Raw genomic sequence first — 19931 nt, 5'->3', positions numbered from 1 at the left:
ATCAAATGAGATTACCAGATCCTGCCAGAATGAAACGGCACAAAAGCACCGATTCCCGCAAACAGGAAACAATAACGAAGCCACAGCTCTGGGAATCCCATCAGCATGTACGGGTGACAGATAGACACAAAGTGAGTGTCCTGGCACAGCTGTCCCCTGGGGTGTGGGAGACAGCTGTCCAGCCTGAACAGAGCCAGCAGTGTTCCTGGAAAAGTGTTGATCAGCAGAGTTAGCCCTGCGTTCTCGTCTGGGCCTCCTTGTGCAGTTGAAACAAATTCAGTGTGTGAATGATCTGTGTTGTCATAGGCAGAGACAGGCGGCACAATGGAGAGCTGCTCAACCTCAGTACCGGCAGCCAGTACAAAGAACAGCCCTTCAGTACACGCTGATAACTGGAGCCATTCAATCAAGCATCACTCGGAAACACTCCAAAACACTAATTATATTCCAGGAAGAGCGCAACTCATGAAAGAGATCTTCTCCGGTGGGTCAGTGTGAAGATAACACCCTGTCAGCAACATAAATTTAACGCCGTATCCTAAGCAGACGCGACTTGATAAAGTGGCAAGCGAACATTTTTGGCTCATGTTAATGAGTTTTAGTTCACAGCAATAACGTTTTATTTGGCATCATATGGAATAGCCCCACCCATAGTGAAATCTCATTGTTCTGAAGTCCCAGAATAAATTAGCATCCCATTGACTGTCATTTGCCATGTGATTCTGTCATTTCACACATTTCCACTTTCACTGTGAAACTCATAATATTTGATTCTAATCTTCCTCATTCAGTCATGTTTGATGTGTAATATTAAGATCAGTAATTCAGTCCAATGAGTTTGTAGTGTGGGCGGGGCTACTGTTGGAACTTCCATTGGTTGTTGCTACATTGTATTTATATAAAGTTTCAACATCATTGGCACATCACCAACCGGTACAGTCACTGAAAACGGCCAACTCTCATTGAAAACAAATGACTTTTAGTCAATAAACGATTGTTTTTAGCAGCAAAGCTCGACCGCTATACACATGAAAACACTGCTTGTGCAAACAAATTCGAATGTCAAGTAATTTTAAATAATAAATAGACAAGACGCGAGATTGGGTTCACGAGACGAGATTTTTGCGCAGTATTTTTTTAGGAATCCTCAATCACAAAATTTATGTGGCTGTGTGTGACCTCCTAACTGAACACAGAAATAAAAACAGTATAAAATAACAAAAATAAATAACATTTTTTTCTTAGTTATTTCTTATTAAGTGCAAACAATAAGTGCAACCATAATCAAAGTACTCTCTCAATAATCAAAGTGCAAACAGAGACCAGAGCTAAGAGGTGGTTACAACTGTCCAGCCTCAAGACGTGCATCAGATAGCTCGCGTTTTACTTTCACTTTTGAATTCATGATCATACATTTTTGAGCAAGTAAATGTACTTTTTACTCCACTACATTTGTGATGAGTAATGCAATTACAAATTACATTTCACATGGCACCTAACTTTTTCTGCAGCAGTTTGTTACTGATATAAAGAAGCGATATCGCCATCTAAGGGCATTGAAGGTACTACATCTTGTGTGCTTTGACTTTACTCACCCAAACTTGTCAACAAGGATACTTTAGTACAAGGATGTAGTACAACAAGGATGTGAGTGCATTAGCAGGTAGTTGCTGATCGCAGATATTTTATTTATTAGATGAGGAAATGACTGCAGCTGGTGATGAAGCTCAAACCAGCACATACAGTAGACTTTGACTATTTAATTTTACTTAACATTGTTTTATTTATCCACTATATTGACAAGACTTTTTTGAAGGATATTGGTTTACTTATGACCTTTCTGTGCACTTGAGCTGTAGACGTTTAAGACGTTGTTGTGTCGACCTTGATTTATTGCAACATTGAGGTTTTCAGTTTTATTTTGATTTTAGAAAATAAACTTAATTTCTCATCTTACAAATCAATTGTTTCCAATTTATACTGGCATGTCTCTCAGGACTAGTGGATCTCTGAGCCTACGTTCAGCATGAGTAAAATACTCAAGTACTGTTAAAATCAGATACTTTAAGACTTTTACTCAAGTTGTATTGTAATTGGTTACGTGTAACTTGTAGTGGAGTCATTTTCGATGTAAGGTATCTGTACTTTTACTTAAGTATGGTTTTCACTTGTGCAACGAATCCTCCGCCATGGTCTTGTCAGTCATCTCACCTTATTCTCGTCACATAATCAGTGAACTGTGATTCCTGCTGCACTGTGTGCAACTCTGGATGAGTAGAGTAGATGTTTACAATAGTTTACAATTGACTCGACCATTATCTAAATGTATTAAATGGTTTTTATTTCTATAAAAAAAGCAAAACGACAGCGGAGGCGTTGCCACTGTGGACACTGTAATGTAATGTAAATAAAGCGGTGGCATATTCTATGGTAATTTCAACCTCAAGCTTTGCATGGAGATATTGCGAGACAGCTTTTCACCTTGACGAGAAATCTCTTCACATTTTAAATATCACAAGATCTCATGGCACGAGATCTCAACACACCCCTAGTACATTGTATCAGGACTCTCCTCTTCAAATATCACTTTGCACTTAAAGAACCCATAGAGACACTGAACATCATTGACAATGAATGGAAATCAAACACACTAGCACCTACACTCAGTTCTATTCTAAAGGACAAACTCTGTTATTCAGCATGATCAACATATCATGTATCAAAAGTGTCACCTATAGATAAAATAGAGTACATTCCTTGTATCAGATGGATGCGCAGATGTGCTCCAGAGATTTCCTGACTGTAATCCAATCAGACTGCGGCCACATCATGAGACAGGCTGAGATGATGAATGACAGACAGCCAAGGCAGTGAAGAGGCTGAGATCACTTACCCAGACCGGAGGCGTAAATGGCCTTAACTGACTTCTTCATCTTGTAAAGGACACTGCGGTCCACATCCAGAGCCTAAATACAGACACAGAAAGAGAGAGAGATGTAATATGTGTATCCCAAAGCCTTTAGGGCAGTAATACAGATGCACATTAACATCGCCACTACCGTACCACACACATTTATCAAAGACCCTTAATTATCTTTAGGTCACACTCGAATATAAATCTCACATATACACACCCGTGCCAAAGGGTGTGTGTGTGTGTACACGAGAAGCAGTCCCTGCTGTCTTCAGTCTGCAGGTGATTCATTATTCAAAAGCAAGCTCCTAAAAATACTCTAAAACAATCCCTGCTCAGCAGGAGCAGCGGAAGTCTGCATGCAGGCCTGCACAGCTGAACCTGTACACTTTCACGAAAGAAAACACCCCGGGAGCACCGTAGGATGCAACAACACACACACACACACACACACAAACCAATATAACAGTCCAGAAAGAGTGTATAGCATAAGCAAGAAACTAACATACTTTAAAGCCCAAATGTTGTTATTGTACAGTTACTTTTGATAACTCTATTTCACACTGCAATTAACCCCGGGTTATCATCATTCTAAACCCTGCTTTTAACACCTGGTAAATGACCGGGTTAAAGTTTAGAAGCGGGGTCAGCACCGCTTTTTACCTGGGGTTATAAAACACCGGACCAGGTTTAGAACTGCTTTTGTGGTGTTAACCCTGCATTACATGTACAAACGTGTACAGTGTTAAACGATACTAGCTTATGAATAACCAGTATTAAATTTTAACCCTGGGTAAATTATGAGCAGTGTGAAACATGAAAAACCCAGGATTCCGTTTGCCCAGGGTTTCGAATGACCCAGGGTTAACTATTTCAAGTGTGAAAAGCCCTTATTGGATTCAATTTGATGCAATTCGATGCAATTCGATTTATTTGTGTCTATATTGGTTACAATGTAAATGTTGATTACTGCACTCTAAAAAATAAAACATTGGTTCAACAAAAAAAAAAAAAATATGTTAACATTTTCCACTAGAATTTTTAACTTAAGCCAATTGGGAGAATTACATTAATTCAAAGCAATATTTTGAGTTGATCCAACATAATGTTTTAAGTAAGGTGAAGACGTTTTTTTGCCACAATAAAATGCATTTCTAAGTAACATGAACTTAAAAACTGTCAACATGAATGCAACTATTTAAGTTAATCCCACATAATGTTTTAAGTAAGGTGAAGACGCTTTTTGGACACAATAAAACACATTTCTAAGTAACATGAACTTAATAATTGTCAACATGAATGCAACTATTTAAGTTGATCCAACATAATGTTTTAAGTAAGGTGAAAACGCTTTTTGGACACAATAAAACGCATTTCTAGTAACATGAACTTACCAAGCACCGCTTGTCACCATGATGGTAAATCTCCAAAAACCCACATTAACAGAAACTCTTCTAAATTAGCATAACAAAACACTAATTACTGCTAAATCTCCCTTACCATTAATATTGTGCAAAAAACATTATATAACACTTAATTTTAGCATTTACTCTCCCTTTCAAGTGCCATGGGCAAAGCATGATGGGAAATATAAATCCCAGCCCAGTTTCACTTAACTTAAGTTCATCTAAATTAAAAGAAGTGTTCATACAACTCAAAACAATGAAACACGTTTACACGTCATCATATTGTATTTTACATTAACAGAACTTAAAATTAAATACATTTTTGATTAACTGAAAATGTTAAACTATGACAAGTCATGATAGTATATCAAATCAATAGGCATAATTTGTGTGTCATCCAAGCTCAATAAAATACCAATTACAAGTAAAAAGTCTAACAGCATTTCAGAACTTGATTTTTTATTTCACAACAATATATATATATTTAAGTAATGACTAAAGGTCCCCTGAATTAGTTTTTAGAGTGTGTACAACTCAATAGAAAGACACTTATCAGCATATAAAATTTTATTATTCCTATAGTTACATCTTGTTAAGTTTCCATCCTTTTCAAACTATTTATATTTGCTCTAAAATGGCTTAAAAGTGTGAAAGAAACCAAAACATAATCAAGACGTTTTCCACCACATTGTTTGGAACTTAATTATATTTATTTTATTTTGCCTCAATATAAGGAAACTTAACTAACAACAACCTATTGAGTAAATCCAGGTCATTTTTAAAAATGGTTCAATAGAAATTAATGTCTCTATGCGATCAGAGACACTATATTATTATTAATATTTTATAGTCATGTTGATGTATGAATCACAACATTTTTGGTACATCAAATTGTATATCCCCACAAACAAGCATAGCAAACTTGGAACATTTTTTTAAATTAACCACATTTTCACATTTTAAATTTTAATCGGAAGGTAAAAATAACAAACACACACAGCAACAACACTCAAGAAGAGTATAAATCATAAGCAAGAAGCTTATACTTTAAAAGCCTGAATCTGAGTCAGAGTGTAAATTATTGTAGTTACAGTACATTCAATTTCAATTCAAAATTGAAATTAGATTTACACTTTAAATTTTAGAATTAGATTTTTCCCCAAATCGTGCAGCCCTAATGGTAACCATTCAGTGTAATAATGTCAGATTGGTATATTAGCATGACCAAAAAAAAAAAAAAAAAAAAATTGTTAAAAAATCTGCATCAAGCATTAAAAAAGAGAATCAACATAATAGTTCCTCAATTGAAGCAGCTCATCTCAGATTTGGCCAACTGATCATGTATCCACTTCCTTCACCTCTCAACACCTCTACGCTGCTTATAAAGACTCAACCCTCCAGACAAATCTATCGAAACACCGGCCCCGACACGTCTGTCGTTTGGCCCAGTTCACAAGAGGCTCCGCCGGCCCCAAAATGGAAGAATGTAAATCCCGCTTTTATTAAAAATGCTGTGTAATATTTATTTTCCAAATATATCATAGGGAAGCTTTCCAGATGCTCGTCTAGCGGCAGTCCGTGTTTTATTTAGCTGAGCGTTCAGTTTCAGAGCGGTAGGTAGACTCTAGACTGACAATGCTTTTGCTCGTGAGTGAGCAGGACCGTGAACCACCAAAACCAAGACGCCTGACGAAGCAAAATGAAACCTTACTGAGAAAACAGGACAGTTATTAATAAACCAAATTATTAAGTAAAAATAGAAAGAAATTCACCACATTATTTCATGAAACCACTACCGCTTTAGAAACCAGAAACCAGAATCAGACAAAGTCTTTTATATCATTTTATCATTTCTTATAGTTATCTTTGTGGGAAAGCAGAAAAACAATGATATTTTTTATAAATATCAATAGCGTTATTGAAGGAGTGGACGAGATGTGACCAACACTTGAACTTGACTTGAGTCAAAAAGGGAAGCAGTTTCATTTTAGGCATTAGACCTCGGCGTCCTATTGGGTAAAAAAAAAAAAAACTCATTCAAATTTCACTCCACAGTGTGTCTTTGTTTCACGCACAAAGATCTACTATACAACTGCCTTTCATTGAAGTGACATGAGAATTGTTGAAGAAACAGGACTTCATTACAGCGTTCATATGTGGATTACTTGTATTAGGTACTACTCCCAGTGACTAGTTACTGTATCTAGACTCTTATACTGCCTTACAGACTATGCATTTCCCTTTTATGTGCAGAAAGAGATGCATTAGAGTGATGTGCAGTAAAATCTGACAGACTGATCAAGTATCTCTCTGTAATCTGAAACCACCATCAGCCTCCATTTATGTTCATCTCTACAGGCCCTTTTCTCCTTCACTTAATCTCATTTCACTGGCCTTTATCTTTATCTGTAAGTAAAGCACTCAGCCCTGGACAAACTGAGACAGTGTTTTAATGAAAGCACATCTCGGAAGGAGATCTGACAATATATTTCTTCAGCTACCCCTTCGAATGAATCTTGAAGGGAATTTACAAAGGCATGAATCTCTTTCCACTGCTCATGAAGAGCATATAAGGGGTTAACCTCACCGAAGTGCTGTTATGACAACATGGTGGCATTTTTTCATCTACATCTTTCAACATTAATCTTCGTCGGTTTTAATTTAAATCAGTGAGGCACTAAATGAGGTCCTTGAAAGAATGCAGAGAGCAGAACTGAATTAGTCTCAGCCTCAGACGTCACACCCACAGACAGTTGGCTGACCGTCTGATGCATTAGGCACACAAAATGGGAAACACTTCAGGAGTTTTGAACTCGAGATGTGCGTGTCGCTGTTTACAACTGTGACAATGAGCGCTTATCAGAATCAACTAAACACTGGATTTTCAAAAGTATGTGAAGTTTGGAGCGCCATTGTTGCAGTAAACTTGCTTGAATGCACGTTCTTGATGCATGGTCTGTTATCATAAGCCGCGTTTCCACCGCAGGAACTTTCCCCAAGAACTAGGGACTTTGGGGTGGTTCTCGGTGTGTTTCGACCGCAGGGACCAGGGTCTAAATGAAGGTCCGGGTAAAAATTTCCCCCTCAGAAAGTCCCTGCTCATGAGGTAGTACTTTTTCAAAGTTCAGGAACTTTCGGAGGTGGGACTTGGGCGCTGAACATTTCAATTTGTTAAGTTCACACAGCATTTTGATTGGTTGACTCCACGCAGCATTTTATATCAACCACATTTTTAAAAGTCTGTTGCAGTGTGTGCAGTAAGAGTTGTTTGCTATTCAAATCAACAATGGAGTTTAAAAAATACGACTGATGGACTGACGACGAGGTTCAGGCTTTATTAAGCTAATATGCGGAGGACGAAATGCAGCGGTAACTGGAAAGTCGCGCGCAGTCCTACGTCACCAGACTGATGTTCACGTTACTTTAGACCGCGATGGAAACGCAGACATCTACAGGTCTGGGGGTAAAAAGTTCCTGGGACAAAATGTTCCCCAGTAATTTCTGTGGACACGAGGCTATAGGCACAAGGACTTTAAAATTTAACACAACGAACTGTTATTGTTTGCTTTACATGTCGGTCAGACATCCTCTTGCGCGGTTCTTGGCCAATGCACGCTGCTGTGGAGTCCAGACCTTCTGCCATTAGTCTAAAGCAGGGGTGGCTAACGTCAGTCCTAGAGAGAGCCACAGTTCTGCAGAGTTCAGCCCCAACCCTAATCAAACACACCTGAACAAGCTAATCAAGGTCTGAAGGGTTGCTAGAAAGCTATAGACAGCCGAGTTATCATCAGGGTTGGAGCTAAACTCTGCAGGACTGAGGCTCTCCAGGACCAAAGTTCACCACCCCTGGCCGGTTGCATAAACCACTTAGACTAGTCTTAAAAGTTAAGACACTAATGTTTTTCATGAAGAGTGGTCCTAATTTTTTTAAAGTCCGTTACATAATAAGGTAGATTGGAGTAATTTGAATTGGAAAAATAAGATTGATTACCCCTTGGTTAACTGCAATTTGGTCAAACTAGTTCTTAAGACACAGTCTTAATATACGAGACTAGAGACTGAAGGGAGACTCACCAAATATGTCAACATTTGTGCGATACTTTCATTATGTCGAAACACATTCTGACAGGCTCCTCTGTAAGAGTGTTTGAGTGTTAAATAAGCATGCAGGGACCGACAAGATGTTGTGTTAGTGTTTCTGACAGTGTGAAATGAATTACACACCTGCCACATGCTCACTTTCATCTGTGAAAATACCTCACTTCATCTGAAACTGAAAACAGGGTCCATTGTAAGGGTTGTACATTTCTGAAATTGTTCATTTAAGCAACATGACGTGACCACCCACATTTACATATGCCTATTCAGATTTACATATCAACACCTATTCAGTCATCCAACTGGTAGACAATCACAAACGTTTAGCCCGATTTTCACATACAACTGGTCTGTTCAGATCAATGCATTCAGAATGAAAATGCAAATTCACTCTCTGACAGTAGATGGCACTCATAAAAAAGCAGAAATACCCCGGTTACCCCCCGTGTACACACTCTTTTCTATTCGGGACAAAAACAGCACTTGTGTGATATTGTGCTTGTTACCCTGTGATATTGCTTATATATATATATATATATATATATATATATATATATATATATATATATATATATATATATATATATATATATATATATATATATATATATATGTAGTACAGTCCAAAAGTTTGGAACCACTAAGATTTTTAATGTTTTTAAAAGAAGTTTCGTCTGCTCACCAAGGCTACATTTATTTAATTAAAAATACAGTAAAAAACAGTAATATTGTGAAATATTATTACAATTTAAAATAACTGTGTACTATTTAAATATATTTGACAAAGTAATTTATTCCTGTGATGGCAAAGCTGAATTTTCAGCATCGTTACTCCAGTCTTCAGTGTCACATGATCCTTCAGAAATCATTCTAATATGCTGATTTGCTGCTCAATAAACATTTATGATTATTTTCAATGTTGAAAACAGTTGTGTACTTTTTTTTTTTTTTTCAGGATTCCTTGATGAATAGAAAGTTCAAAAGAACAGCATTTATCTGAAATACAAAGCTTCTGTAGCATTATACACTACCGTTCAAAAGTTTGGGGTCAGTAAGAATTTTTATTTTTATTTTTTGGAAAAGAAATTAAAGAAATGAATACTTTTATTCAGCAAGGATGCATTAAATCAATCAAAAGTGGCAGTAAAGACATTTATAATGTTACAAAAGATTAGATTTCAGATAAACACTGTTCTTTTGAACTTTCTATTCATCAAATAATCCTGAAAAAAAATATTGTACACACATATTTTGTACAATTGTACACATTAAATGTTTCTTGAGGAGCAGATCAGCATATTAGAATGATTTCTGTAGGATCATGTGACACTGAAGACTGGATTAATGATGCTGAAAATTCAGCTTTGCATCACAGGAATAAATTACTTTGTGAAATATATTCAAATAGAAAACAGTTATTTTAAATTGTAATAATATTTCACAATATTACTGTTTTTTACTGTATTTTTAATTAAATAAATGTAGCCTTGGTGAGCAGACGAAACTTCTTTTAAAAACATTAAAAATCTTAGTGGTTCCAAACTTTTGGACTGTACTGTATATCATGATATAAATAAATATGAGACAAAAACTCATACAGAGGCATTTTTGCCCCAATTTCTTGAATTTTAGAGTCATTCTAACTGAATTCTATAGGCTACATCATGCAGTGAGCGGTTGACCTGCTTCTTGTTCATCCCCAATCAACTGTATGAAATATAAGATGAACTACATAGGTCTGGTAACGTAGGTAAAAGCATTATTTTTCCCCATAACTAATCAAATTAATGCATTAAATCTAGTTCTAACATTTAACATTAAGCACAAAAGGTAAGAGGGATGTTAAAAATCATCCTGTAAAACTGAATTACGAATTTGATTTGGTCCAAGAAATCTTGACTTCAGGTGAAAAACAGAGCAGAATATGACCTCTGTAATGTAAATAGAATTTGTTATTCATTCTTGTTTCTTCTCTCTGTTTCCAAAAGAGCAACAGTGTCACAACGTCATCTTTGATTTCACTCAGGTGATAATGAGCGACACGGCATCTGCCACAGAAATGAGACATTCATTGTACTAGTGGTGTCCTGGCGTCATTATCCCGTGCTGGCACACACACCAGCTTTCTGAACAGAGCAAGGAAGCACTGTCCCATTTTTCATTTGCTTTATTTCCACTAACTAATGTATAACAGACACCATGAACACTGCCAAAACATTACAAAACCAAAAGTTTGACGACTATCCCAGCACAGTAAAATAGGGACCTTCAAGTCACTATGACGTCAGGCACCATCTGTCCTGCTCCAGTCTGGAGAGCAGCATCTCTGAAGGTGCCAGGCCATCGCTGGGGTGACTATGTCACTTTATATTCCCCACGCTGGCGGGAGAACACTGGGTTTCAGAGCTTATCACCCCGTCGGGCAGCAGTGACCCTGATTTATGGGACACCAGGGAAGAGTCACACCATGGGCCAAATGGGAGGAACTTTTTCCTGACAGATGCTGCCATGCGTCAAGCTGACAGAACCAACCCTCAAACCAATGGAGTATTGATTCAAAAATAAAGACGTGAAGTCAACTTTAAAGCTACTGAAATATATAATTCTATGAAGTTTTCTAGATATGGGCCAATGATATGATGCTTATTGTTTCATCTGGATATATATATGTTCTCCAAAATTATACATTAAATATGCATTTCATACATACATACAGTGACTTCAATATACCTTTTCTATGAAGAGCATGTTTTTAATTTCTGTAATAGGTCAATGACATGACAGGTCTTATTTGTTGTTGTTGTTTTTGATTTGTTTTTGTCCAAAGGCCTTAATAATAATAAAAACAAAAATATGACATCCAAAGTGTGTAAGGTAGTACAACTAGATCTCTTTCATTGAATCCAAAAGGTTTTAATTACATTTTGCTACATATAAAAGGTATTTTAAAGATTCTGAAGTATCAAAAGGTCATTTGGTTTAACCGTCCAAAGGCCAATACAGCCATTTCATTTGTGATTAAATTATTTAAAAAAATGTAATAAATGTATATATTTTTTATTCTGGCATGATTTTATAACATCACATATCAATATAGTGCAAAATATGTGTAGAAGTCGTTGCTTTGTTATGATAAAGAATGTCCAGAAAAATGAATTTCATTGATGTCATTCGGAGTAACCAATATAAAGGGATGCTGTCAGTATCATGTGACAGGATGTGACATCATTCAGACACCTGCAAAGGACCACATGGTTGTGAAGCAAAGTAACTAACTCTCTTTCAACTATTTGAAAAATCCATGTTTTCACTTGCTCATACGCATGTCCCGACATTCGGTACAACTACTATAAAACATGGAAAATGTAACATTTTAAAAACTTGTGCTAAATATTAAATGTTTGATTGTCATTTTGCTAGCTAGCTATCAGCTAGCTAACAGGCTAACAGTTAACAGGCTGATAGCTAACTAGCTAGCTAGCTATCAGCCTGTTAGCATTGTTTGAAAGTGGCGTCAATCGGTATAACCAAAAATATAATTCGGTAAAACCGCAATTTTGGTTAAACCGAATGAATGTTTTGGTGACAAATTTTTTTTACTAATTTTTTTTTTATACTTTTAAAAACCTTATTCGTCAATGACCCAAATACAGTATATATACATACACATACAAATTATTTTAATATATTTTTAAATGTACAAATAACAGTTTTATAAATTTTTATGAATGAAAATCTGTATTATTTATTATAATTGTATTTTTTAATAAAAAGTTATTTTAATAATTTTATTATTTAATACAAATAAAACATTAAAATATTTAAAAAAAAGTGAAAAGTGAAAAATATTTTAACAAAACTGCTCACTCCTTATTAATATTAACAAAAATGTCATGACAAATGTCAAAACATACTGATATTTATGAATTCATTAATTAATGGTATTTGGTATTTGAATGAATGAATGCTAAAAATATATATTTAAAAAGTTGTGAAAATAATAATTGGAGCGTGTGCCTCAACTTGGTTTCACTGTTTAATTAAGCTTAATCCACAAAACAGGGATGAAAGATTTATAAAAACTGCTGATTTTATTTTATTCTTAGAAATCATAACGTCTTCCTGTTCAACAGGAAACCATTATTTGAAAACCTCAGCCATATTCACCAAAATCACATGCCCTTCTTACCACCACTCAAAAAACAGCCCAACCACAACCGGCCATCAGCCCAAAACGGCTGACCAGAGCAAGGCCCTAATCTGCCGTCTGGCCCTGGTTAAGCCACACTTGGCTCAAAGCAAAGATTTAACACTCTTACCCTGTATCACACAAGGGTTTTTTTAAACGTTAATGCCTTTGCAGACTGAATAGGCTTAAATCGAAGAGCCTCCACATTGACAAATGCTTACAATATGGCTACATTTTCTGGACCGTCTATGATACACCATACTTACACTCGCTGCTCAAGAAACATTTCTTATTAACAATGATGAAAACAGTTGAGCAGAATGATTCCAGGTCCACTGCAGATAGTGGGATTAGCGTGACCTGGTCTGCATTGTTCTCAGATTTGCAACTATTTGATGACGGCATGTCTAGCGTAGGTTAACACCCTCCCCCTCCATTCCCACTGCCCCAAACTGACAAAACAAAAACAATTGTGGAAACTAGCATATTTTTGATGCATCACAATTTATTTTTTACTTCCTCTCACTGCATGCCTTCTTGTCTCAACCCAGATGCCAGTGCCGCCCACTTTGAAGAACAAAGCAGGAATCATGGGAGCGCCGTCTACGGGGCACGTGCTCGGCTCCTGTCTGGTGTCACTTTATAACATGTCGCACTTTCATCTCCTCCAAACCAGACAAAAAAACAGTGCAAACACAATTGAACTTGGGCCAAAGGAGGCCGTCTGGATAGCAATTATCCAATTCAGTGGGGGAAAGGGAGCTGATTAACATCCAGGTTTCACCGAGGCACCAGATGTTTTCGTTCAACAAACAAATACTGTGAAGCGGAAGAAGGGTGATGCAGTTCTGGGTCGTGTTTTCTTCACGTGCGATATCTGACACCGCTGTAGTGTTTGTGAATGGGAACCATGAGTGGTGTGTTATTATGCCGCAGTCTGAGACTCCAGACAGGCAGTAAACTCCAGCCTGTGTGGTCCACTCGTGTGTTGGAGGCATGGGTGTGCTCAAACTCTAAAGTGTCTATTTAGTCCTAGTTCAAACCTGTAAGAGAGCTGAATTTATCTTCATCCAAACAATTTGGTATAAATGGGTCAATTTTGTCAAAAATACATGAACAATGCATTTCTTACGCAGTGTTGGGGGTAATGCATTAGGGGTAACTCATTCAGATAACTTTTTTCAAGTAATTAGTAAATCAGGATTAAGTGTAGAGGCATTGTGTGCACTGAGTGAACATGATGGTTATTGTAGTTCTAGACTAAATGTGTAGGTAGAATTGTCCTGATTAGTGTTGTCTGATTAAAGTACCGACGAAATTTAAAAAATGTGACGATACCAGCATTTCCCCCTAGCATTTTTAGCGCTGTTGAGTGGATTCTTAAACCTCTGATTGGCCATTGTGTTCCCATGCTCAACAGATATGTCTGTGATTGGCTACAATGATCAACGCTTCAAAAACGTAAAACGGAAATATAGAAATGTTGTAAATAGACATCTTTGACGCGTTTCACTGAGCGCTTACACAGATACACACTGCTCCCGCTTTCAAAATGCTTTCAAACACTCCTGTGCATTGATCATTGTAGCCAATCACAAACACAGGGGTGAATTCAAGTTGATTGGGACACTTTTTCCAATTCATCTCAATGGCAAAAAGTGTTCCAATCACCCTGAATTCACCCTAAAGTCTGTGATTGGCTACAATGATCAATGCACGGGAGTGTTTGAAAGCATTTTGAAAGCAGGAGCGTGAGATCTGTTGAGCGTGTGAACGCAATGGCCAATCAGAGGTGTTTGTGAATCCGCTCAACAGCGCTCAAAATGCTATGGTAGCGTCACATTTTTCAAATTTCAGTACCAACTTGGTATCGAAATCTGTACTTTTGACAACACTATTACTGATATCATAATGAAGAAAATCTCATTAAAAGAATTAAATGCTTAAAAAGTAGCAAAAATTAAGTAAGTTGGTAAGCAAGTATTATTATTATTATTTGAAAAACTTTTGTCCGCCAAATCCAAGTCATGTGGTGTGACGAACAAAGTCATGATGTCATAGAGAGGACCACTGCAGACCCTCATGACTGTCAACTTAAATCCGTCACCTGAATTTCACTGTTACAGCTGAACATGTTAAGCCCGGAACACACCAAGCCGGCGGTTGGCCGTCGGGCAGTTTTTGTTCGTTGGCCGACTAAGTTTTCTCAGTGTGTTCCACACCATTGGCCGAAGTTGGTCCTCATCGTCTTTTTTTCGGCCGATTCGATAATCGGCGACGGAGCTCGTCCGTCAGTCGGGCCATCTGATCATTCTGATTGGCTGTTCAGCTACTGCCACCTGCTGGTACGGAAAGGCATTTCCTCTTACGCAGGCACAGAACGGATGTGCTACTTGGCCGTCAGGTGTCGAGCATCAGTTTGGTGTGTCCCAGACGCTGCCGACGTGAGCCAACACCCTGGCTGGGTGTGTTAGGTCAACAAAACTCTCAAAATAAATTGAACCTTTTTATTAAAAGGCAGCTCAGATTGTAAAATGTCATGTGATGCGACTTCCAAAAAGCTTGATATTTCTGAATCAATAATAAAAAAAGAATAATAAAATTACCCCAATAAATGTATTAAAATACATTTTTGGAAATAATGATTAAGATGTTTAAATGTACATGTATTCAAGGTTCAGGAAAAAAAAAAATATATATATATTTTTTACTCAATGTCATTAAGAACTTTTTTAAAGCAGTAAAAAACCAAAATGAATTCAAAAACATTTCAATACATGCGCTATAAACTAGACTTTTTAAGGATTTTTTCTTTTCTTTATAGTGGACACTTATGCGTCATTAATCTTTATACAGTAGCAATATGAGGACTAGAATGTATAAATGCTGCATTTGTGCTATTTTTGTGTATCAAGTAAATTTACAGCATCATCTAAAATCAAGAACCAAGAACCTTTTTTTTTTTCTCGTATATATATCTACATTGTCAGCTACACCAATTACATCATGCTTTTCTCACAGAGGTCATTTTGCAAGCCAATCTGCTTCTGATATCCTCAAGCCTCTCAATTTTGTGCAGCGGAAAGGGATTGGATCTGGTGGGTTGCCCAGAATTTTAATGCACTCTTTGACCCAGGGTCAAATAGTGACGTGTCCTTTGTGTACAACCCCTTAGAGTGTGTCAAATGTGTAAACAGTCAATCAACTTGTCAACAGTGGTATCAGCAGGAAAAAACAAAAAACAAAAAAAAACATCAAGAATTACTCTATAAATGGTTTCACTGTTGTTCTGAAATGGTCATCTGATTTCTTCACAGAGCTATTCCAGGGCACTATAATTGAGTTGTCACTGCCATTCAGGAACAAGAATAGCCTTTTCCCAGTCATGGGCTGTCGCAGAAAGAGGAATTTAAAGGAATTCAAAATACAGCTCTCCCATCATTTACTGTACCACTAAACTCAGGAAACTATGGTGTCTCACTTGGTACCTGGTTTGACCCCAATGTTTGTTTATAACAGTGTCTATAAATGAAAACTGACATCTATCATTGCTCTTGAAATGTTAAATGTGATTTGCACTTACTCAGTGCGGCATCAAAACATGAATGTCAAAGAGCTACACACAACGAAGGAAGAATAGGGGGCCACAAAGGTAATAGTGGGGCTGAAAGGTGTGTGTGTGTGGATTGTAGTGAGCTCAATTAATGCGATTGCTATGGCATATCTCCTCCCACTAATGCTCCTAGAACACCTCGTCTGCCACACCAGCCCGACTGGGATCACAGCAAGTGTCTATTAGCTCAGCCTTGTTCACACACACACCACAGATATAACGCACAGAGTGACCAATAGTGTGATAAAAGCAGTTAACGCCAGCGTTTTTCAAAACATCATCAGTGTTTTTAATATTTCAGTCTCCACCACAGTGGTCTGAACTCATCCTTATCCACCTTCTCACACATTCACCATCAAACAAGTGAGGAAAATTGCTACTAAATTGCACTTGAATTCTGGGGTGCAAAGAAATAGCTGATTTGGTGTAAATTGGCTAAAAATGACGCACGGTGCATGTGCTGAGGCAACGTGGCACATCTAGACGGCCTACTCAGCAAACAACCTTCAGACATGAGAGGAGAGAAAATGGAAAGAAAAGCTGCAACTCATTTAAGAACACATGACCGGACCGTAGCATGCATTCCTCCCCTCTGGAGCCATGCAGCCAAACAGTGCTGAGTTAGGCTTTACTAGTCTACAGAATGGCATTGGTTTTACTAGACTACATATGAGGCTGGGTTTTACAGCACTACAGATTATTACTACTTGTTACAGACTTCCCTTGACTAAAGATTAGATTGGTCTTTACTAGACTACAGACTAGGCTAAACTTTACTAGACTACAGAAAAGACTGGGCTTTACTAGACTACAGGTTATGCTGTTGTACTAGATTATGAACTAACATGGGTTTTATTACACTACAGTTTGTTACAAACAAGGCTGGACTTGTTACACTTGACTACAGATTAGGCTTGGCTTTAGTAGACTATAGAATAAAGCCGGGTTTCACCAAAATTATCCGGAACAATTTCGTCCCAGGAACTTTTTTGCCCCCAGACCTGTTGCTGTCTGTGTTTCCATTGCGTTCTAAAGTACCGTGAACATTAGCAAATTAGTCGGGTGACGTACAACGGTATGCGACTTTCTAGTTCCAGCTCAATTTCATCCTCAGCAAATAAGCTTAATAAAGCCTGAACTGATGTCGTCGGTCCATCAGTCATATTTTTTGTTGATTCGAATAGTAAACAACTCTTACCGCACACACCGCAAACAGACTTTTAAAAATGGTGGTTGAAATAAAATGCTGCGTGGAATCAACCAATCAAAATGCTGTGTGAACTAAACCAATCAGCAAGTTTAGCACCCAAGTTCCACCCTCGAAAGTTCCTGAACTTTGAAAAAGTACTACCTCATGAGCAGGGACTTTCTGAGGGGGAAATTTTTACCCGGAACTTCATTTAGACCCTGCGGTCGAAACACACCGAGTACCACCGGAAAGTCCCTAGTTCCTAGGGAAAGTTCCTGCTGTGGAAACACGGCTTAAGATAAGCTTCACCATACTACAGACTAAGGGCTCGTTCACACAGAACGTGACTTTGTGTCTAAAAACGCGAGACACAGCACTCAGGAATGGTTTAAAAAAAAAAAAAAAAAAGCGCAGTGCAGAACGCAAGGGTCTCGAGACACGCTTTTGAAACGCGATGCAATATCGGCAATAATAGACATAAGCAAACAGCAGGATAGATAGATACTATTTTTGACATGGAAAAAAGAAAATAATCGCACTGGCTATGGCCTCCTCCGCCATGTTGCCATCAAATAAAACAGCTGCCATGCCAGCTTGCTACTGTAAACAAAAGCTCGCAACAGTTGCCCCGCCTCCGAGTTCTTCTGATTGGTCCGATGTTTTGGAACTGACATTGATGAGCAGCGTTGCGTGTAAAAGTTGAAATTCTTTTAATTTGACACCTAACGTCTTCAAAATGCGGCGCTCATGTGCGAGGCGCTGCAAAAGACGCAAGATGCGAGCGTAATGGTCATACACATTCATGTAGAGCATGTTTTCATAGAAAAACAATGGAAAAGTAGCGCGTTAGAATAGAAAAACGCGTTCTGTGTGAATGGCCCCTAAGCAGGGTTTTTCAAGAATATGTTCTAACCTGGGTTTTACTACACTACTTTCACAAGACTACATAATGGGATTTTTTTTCTTTTTTGTGCAAACTACCCTGGGTTTTACTACACTACAGTTTGCTACAAACAAAACTGGAATTGTAAGTCTTGACTACAGATTTAAAGATTTTATAAGACTACAGAATGTTCTTGTCTTTACATTGGTCTCAGCTTTACCAGACTACAAATTAAGATGGGTGTTCAATACACTAGGGCCATTTCAAAGACCAGTCTTAAGCCTAGTCCCAGACTAAAATGCATGTTTAAGCTGTTTTAACTGAAAGCAACTTGGACTGACATATCTTAAAATATATCAGTGCCATTGTTTTGTCTCAAGATGCACACCAGTAATGTGTTTTTTTTTTGTTTTGTTTTTTTTTTTCCTGAAACCGGGCCCAAAGGTTATTTCAGACTTGTAACAGACAAGGCTGGACTGGACAACAGATTGGGCCCAGGTTTACTGGACTACAGTTCCGGAATGGACTTTATTTGACTATAAACTAAACTTGGCTTTACTATACTACAGTCTTGTCTTCTCTAGATTACAGTCTAGGCTGACCTTCACTAGACTACAGAACAGGTTTGGCTTCACTATATTAAGGAGTATGCATGCTTGGCTGAGCTGGACTAGCTGGAGCAGAGAAAAGAAACATCAAGCCGTCTAGAGCAGCAATGTCCTTAAAAAAAGAACAAGACTTTTAAATAACACCATGAGCTTATTGGTTCATTTTAAGGAATACATGTTTCTTTAAAACTGAATTGAATTTATGAAACTGAAATAAGTCAAAATAACCATCACTCTTTCAGAAAATGACACATACTGGGAACATGAAAACTGCTATTTAATGTCATATAGATAAAATCAAAAAAGTCTTTGTTGTGCCATTTATAGAAACTGTTACTATAAAAACACAATGGCCTTTGCTTGAGTGATTTCACAAGGCTGAATAATGCACTCTATTAACTCAAACAGGTTTTATTGCGACTCGTCTCTTGTAGCGTCACGGGACTGCCCTAAGCAACCAGTGTCAAACAAATACAATCTCCCTCAGGACTGCTGTTAAGTGCTCCATAAAAACAGAGGTAACTCTAGAGCGCTAGGGTTAAAATGCTCACCTAGACACACACACACACACACACACACACATCAGTGTGACATCTCTACCTCAAAAAACGCATTAGTAATGGACTAATCTTTGCATGCAGGAAAACAACACATACTAAAGCTCTGCGGATTGCTCTTGATGGCAGTTCAACCTAACAAAACCATCATTGTGAAAGCTGAGTGTGTTCGTCCGTGCGTATGTGTGTGAAAGAGAGAGAGAAACAAAAGAAGGGAAAGTGCAATACACCACTGCAGACAACTACCTACTTGACTAGGTCAAAGTCCCTTTGAGAAACTAAGAACTGAACTGGCACACCAACCCAAATTTTAGAAAACATTCAATTGAAACAAATCAAATTTATGTGACGTCTGTGATGAGTAGTTAAGGTTCCTCGTCCCTTGAAAGCTCATCAGTATACAGGTCCATTTGTCTTTAGTGGAAGCACTTGTCAACAGGAAGACCTTTTGCCCTGCAGTGGGCACTTCAAAGA

General features: G+C 37.7%; 1 protein-coding gene across 1 annotated transcript in view; it reads right to left on the bottom strand.

Moving 5' to 3' along the window:
• LOC125268171 (arf-GAP with SH3 domain, ANK repeat and PH domain-containing protein 2-like) overlaps positions 1 to 19931 on the bottom strand; it is a 58913-nt gene that overhangs the window by 24800 nt on the left and 14182 nt on the right. The window contains exon 2 of the mRNA XM_048190262.1: positions 2894 to 2966. Within this exon, the coding sequence (XP_048046219.1) occupies positions 2894 to 2966 (73 nt within the window). The remainder of the gene's footprint in view (positions 1 to 2893; positions 2967 to 19931) is intronic.

Source organism: Megalobrama amblycephala, linkage group LG5 (genome assembly GCF_018812025.1).
Source record: "Megalobrama amblycephala isolate DHTTF-2021 linkage group LG5, ASM1881202v1, whole genome shotgun sequence".
In the NCBI taxonomy this organism is placed as follows: Eukaryota; Metazoa; Chordata; class Actinopteri; order Cypriniformes; family Xenocyprididae; genus Megalobrama; species Megalobrama amblycephala.
The sequence above is the reverse complement of the archived record's forward strand: the minus strand, read 5'-3'. Positions and strand labels throughout refer to the sequence as shown.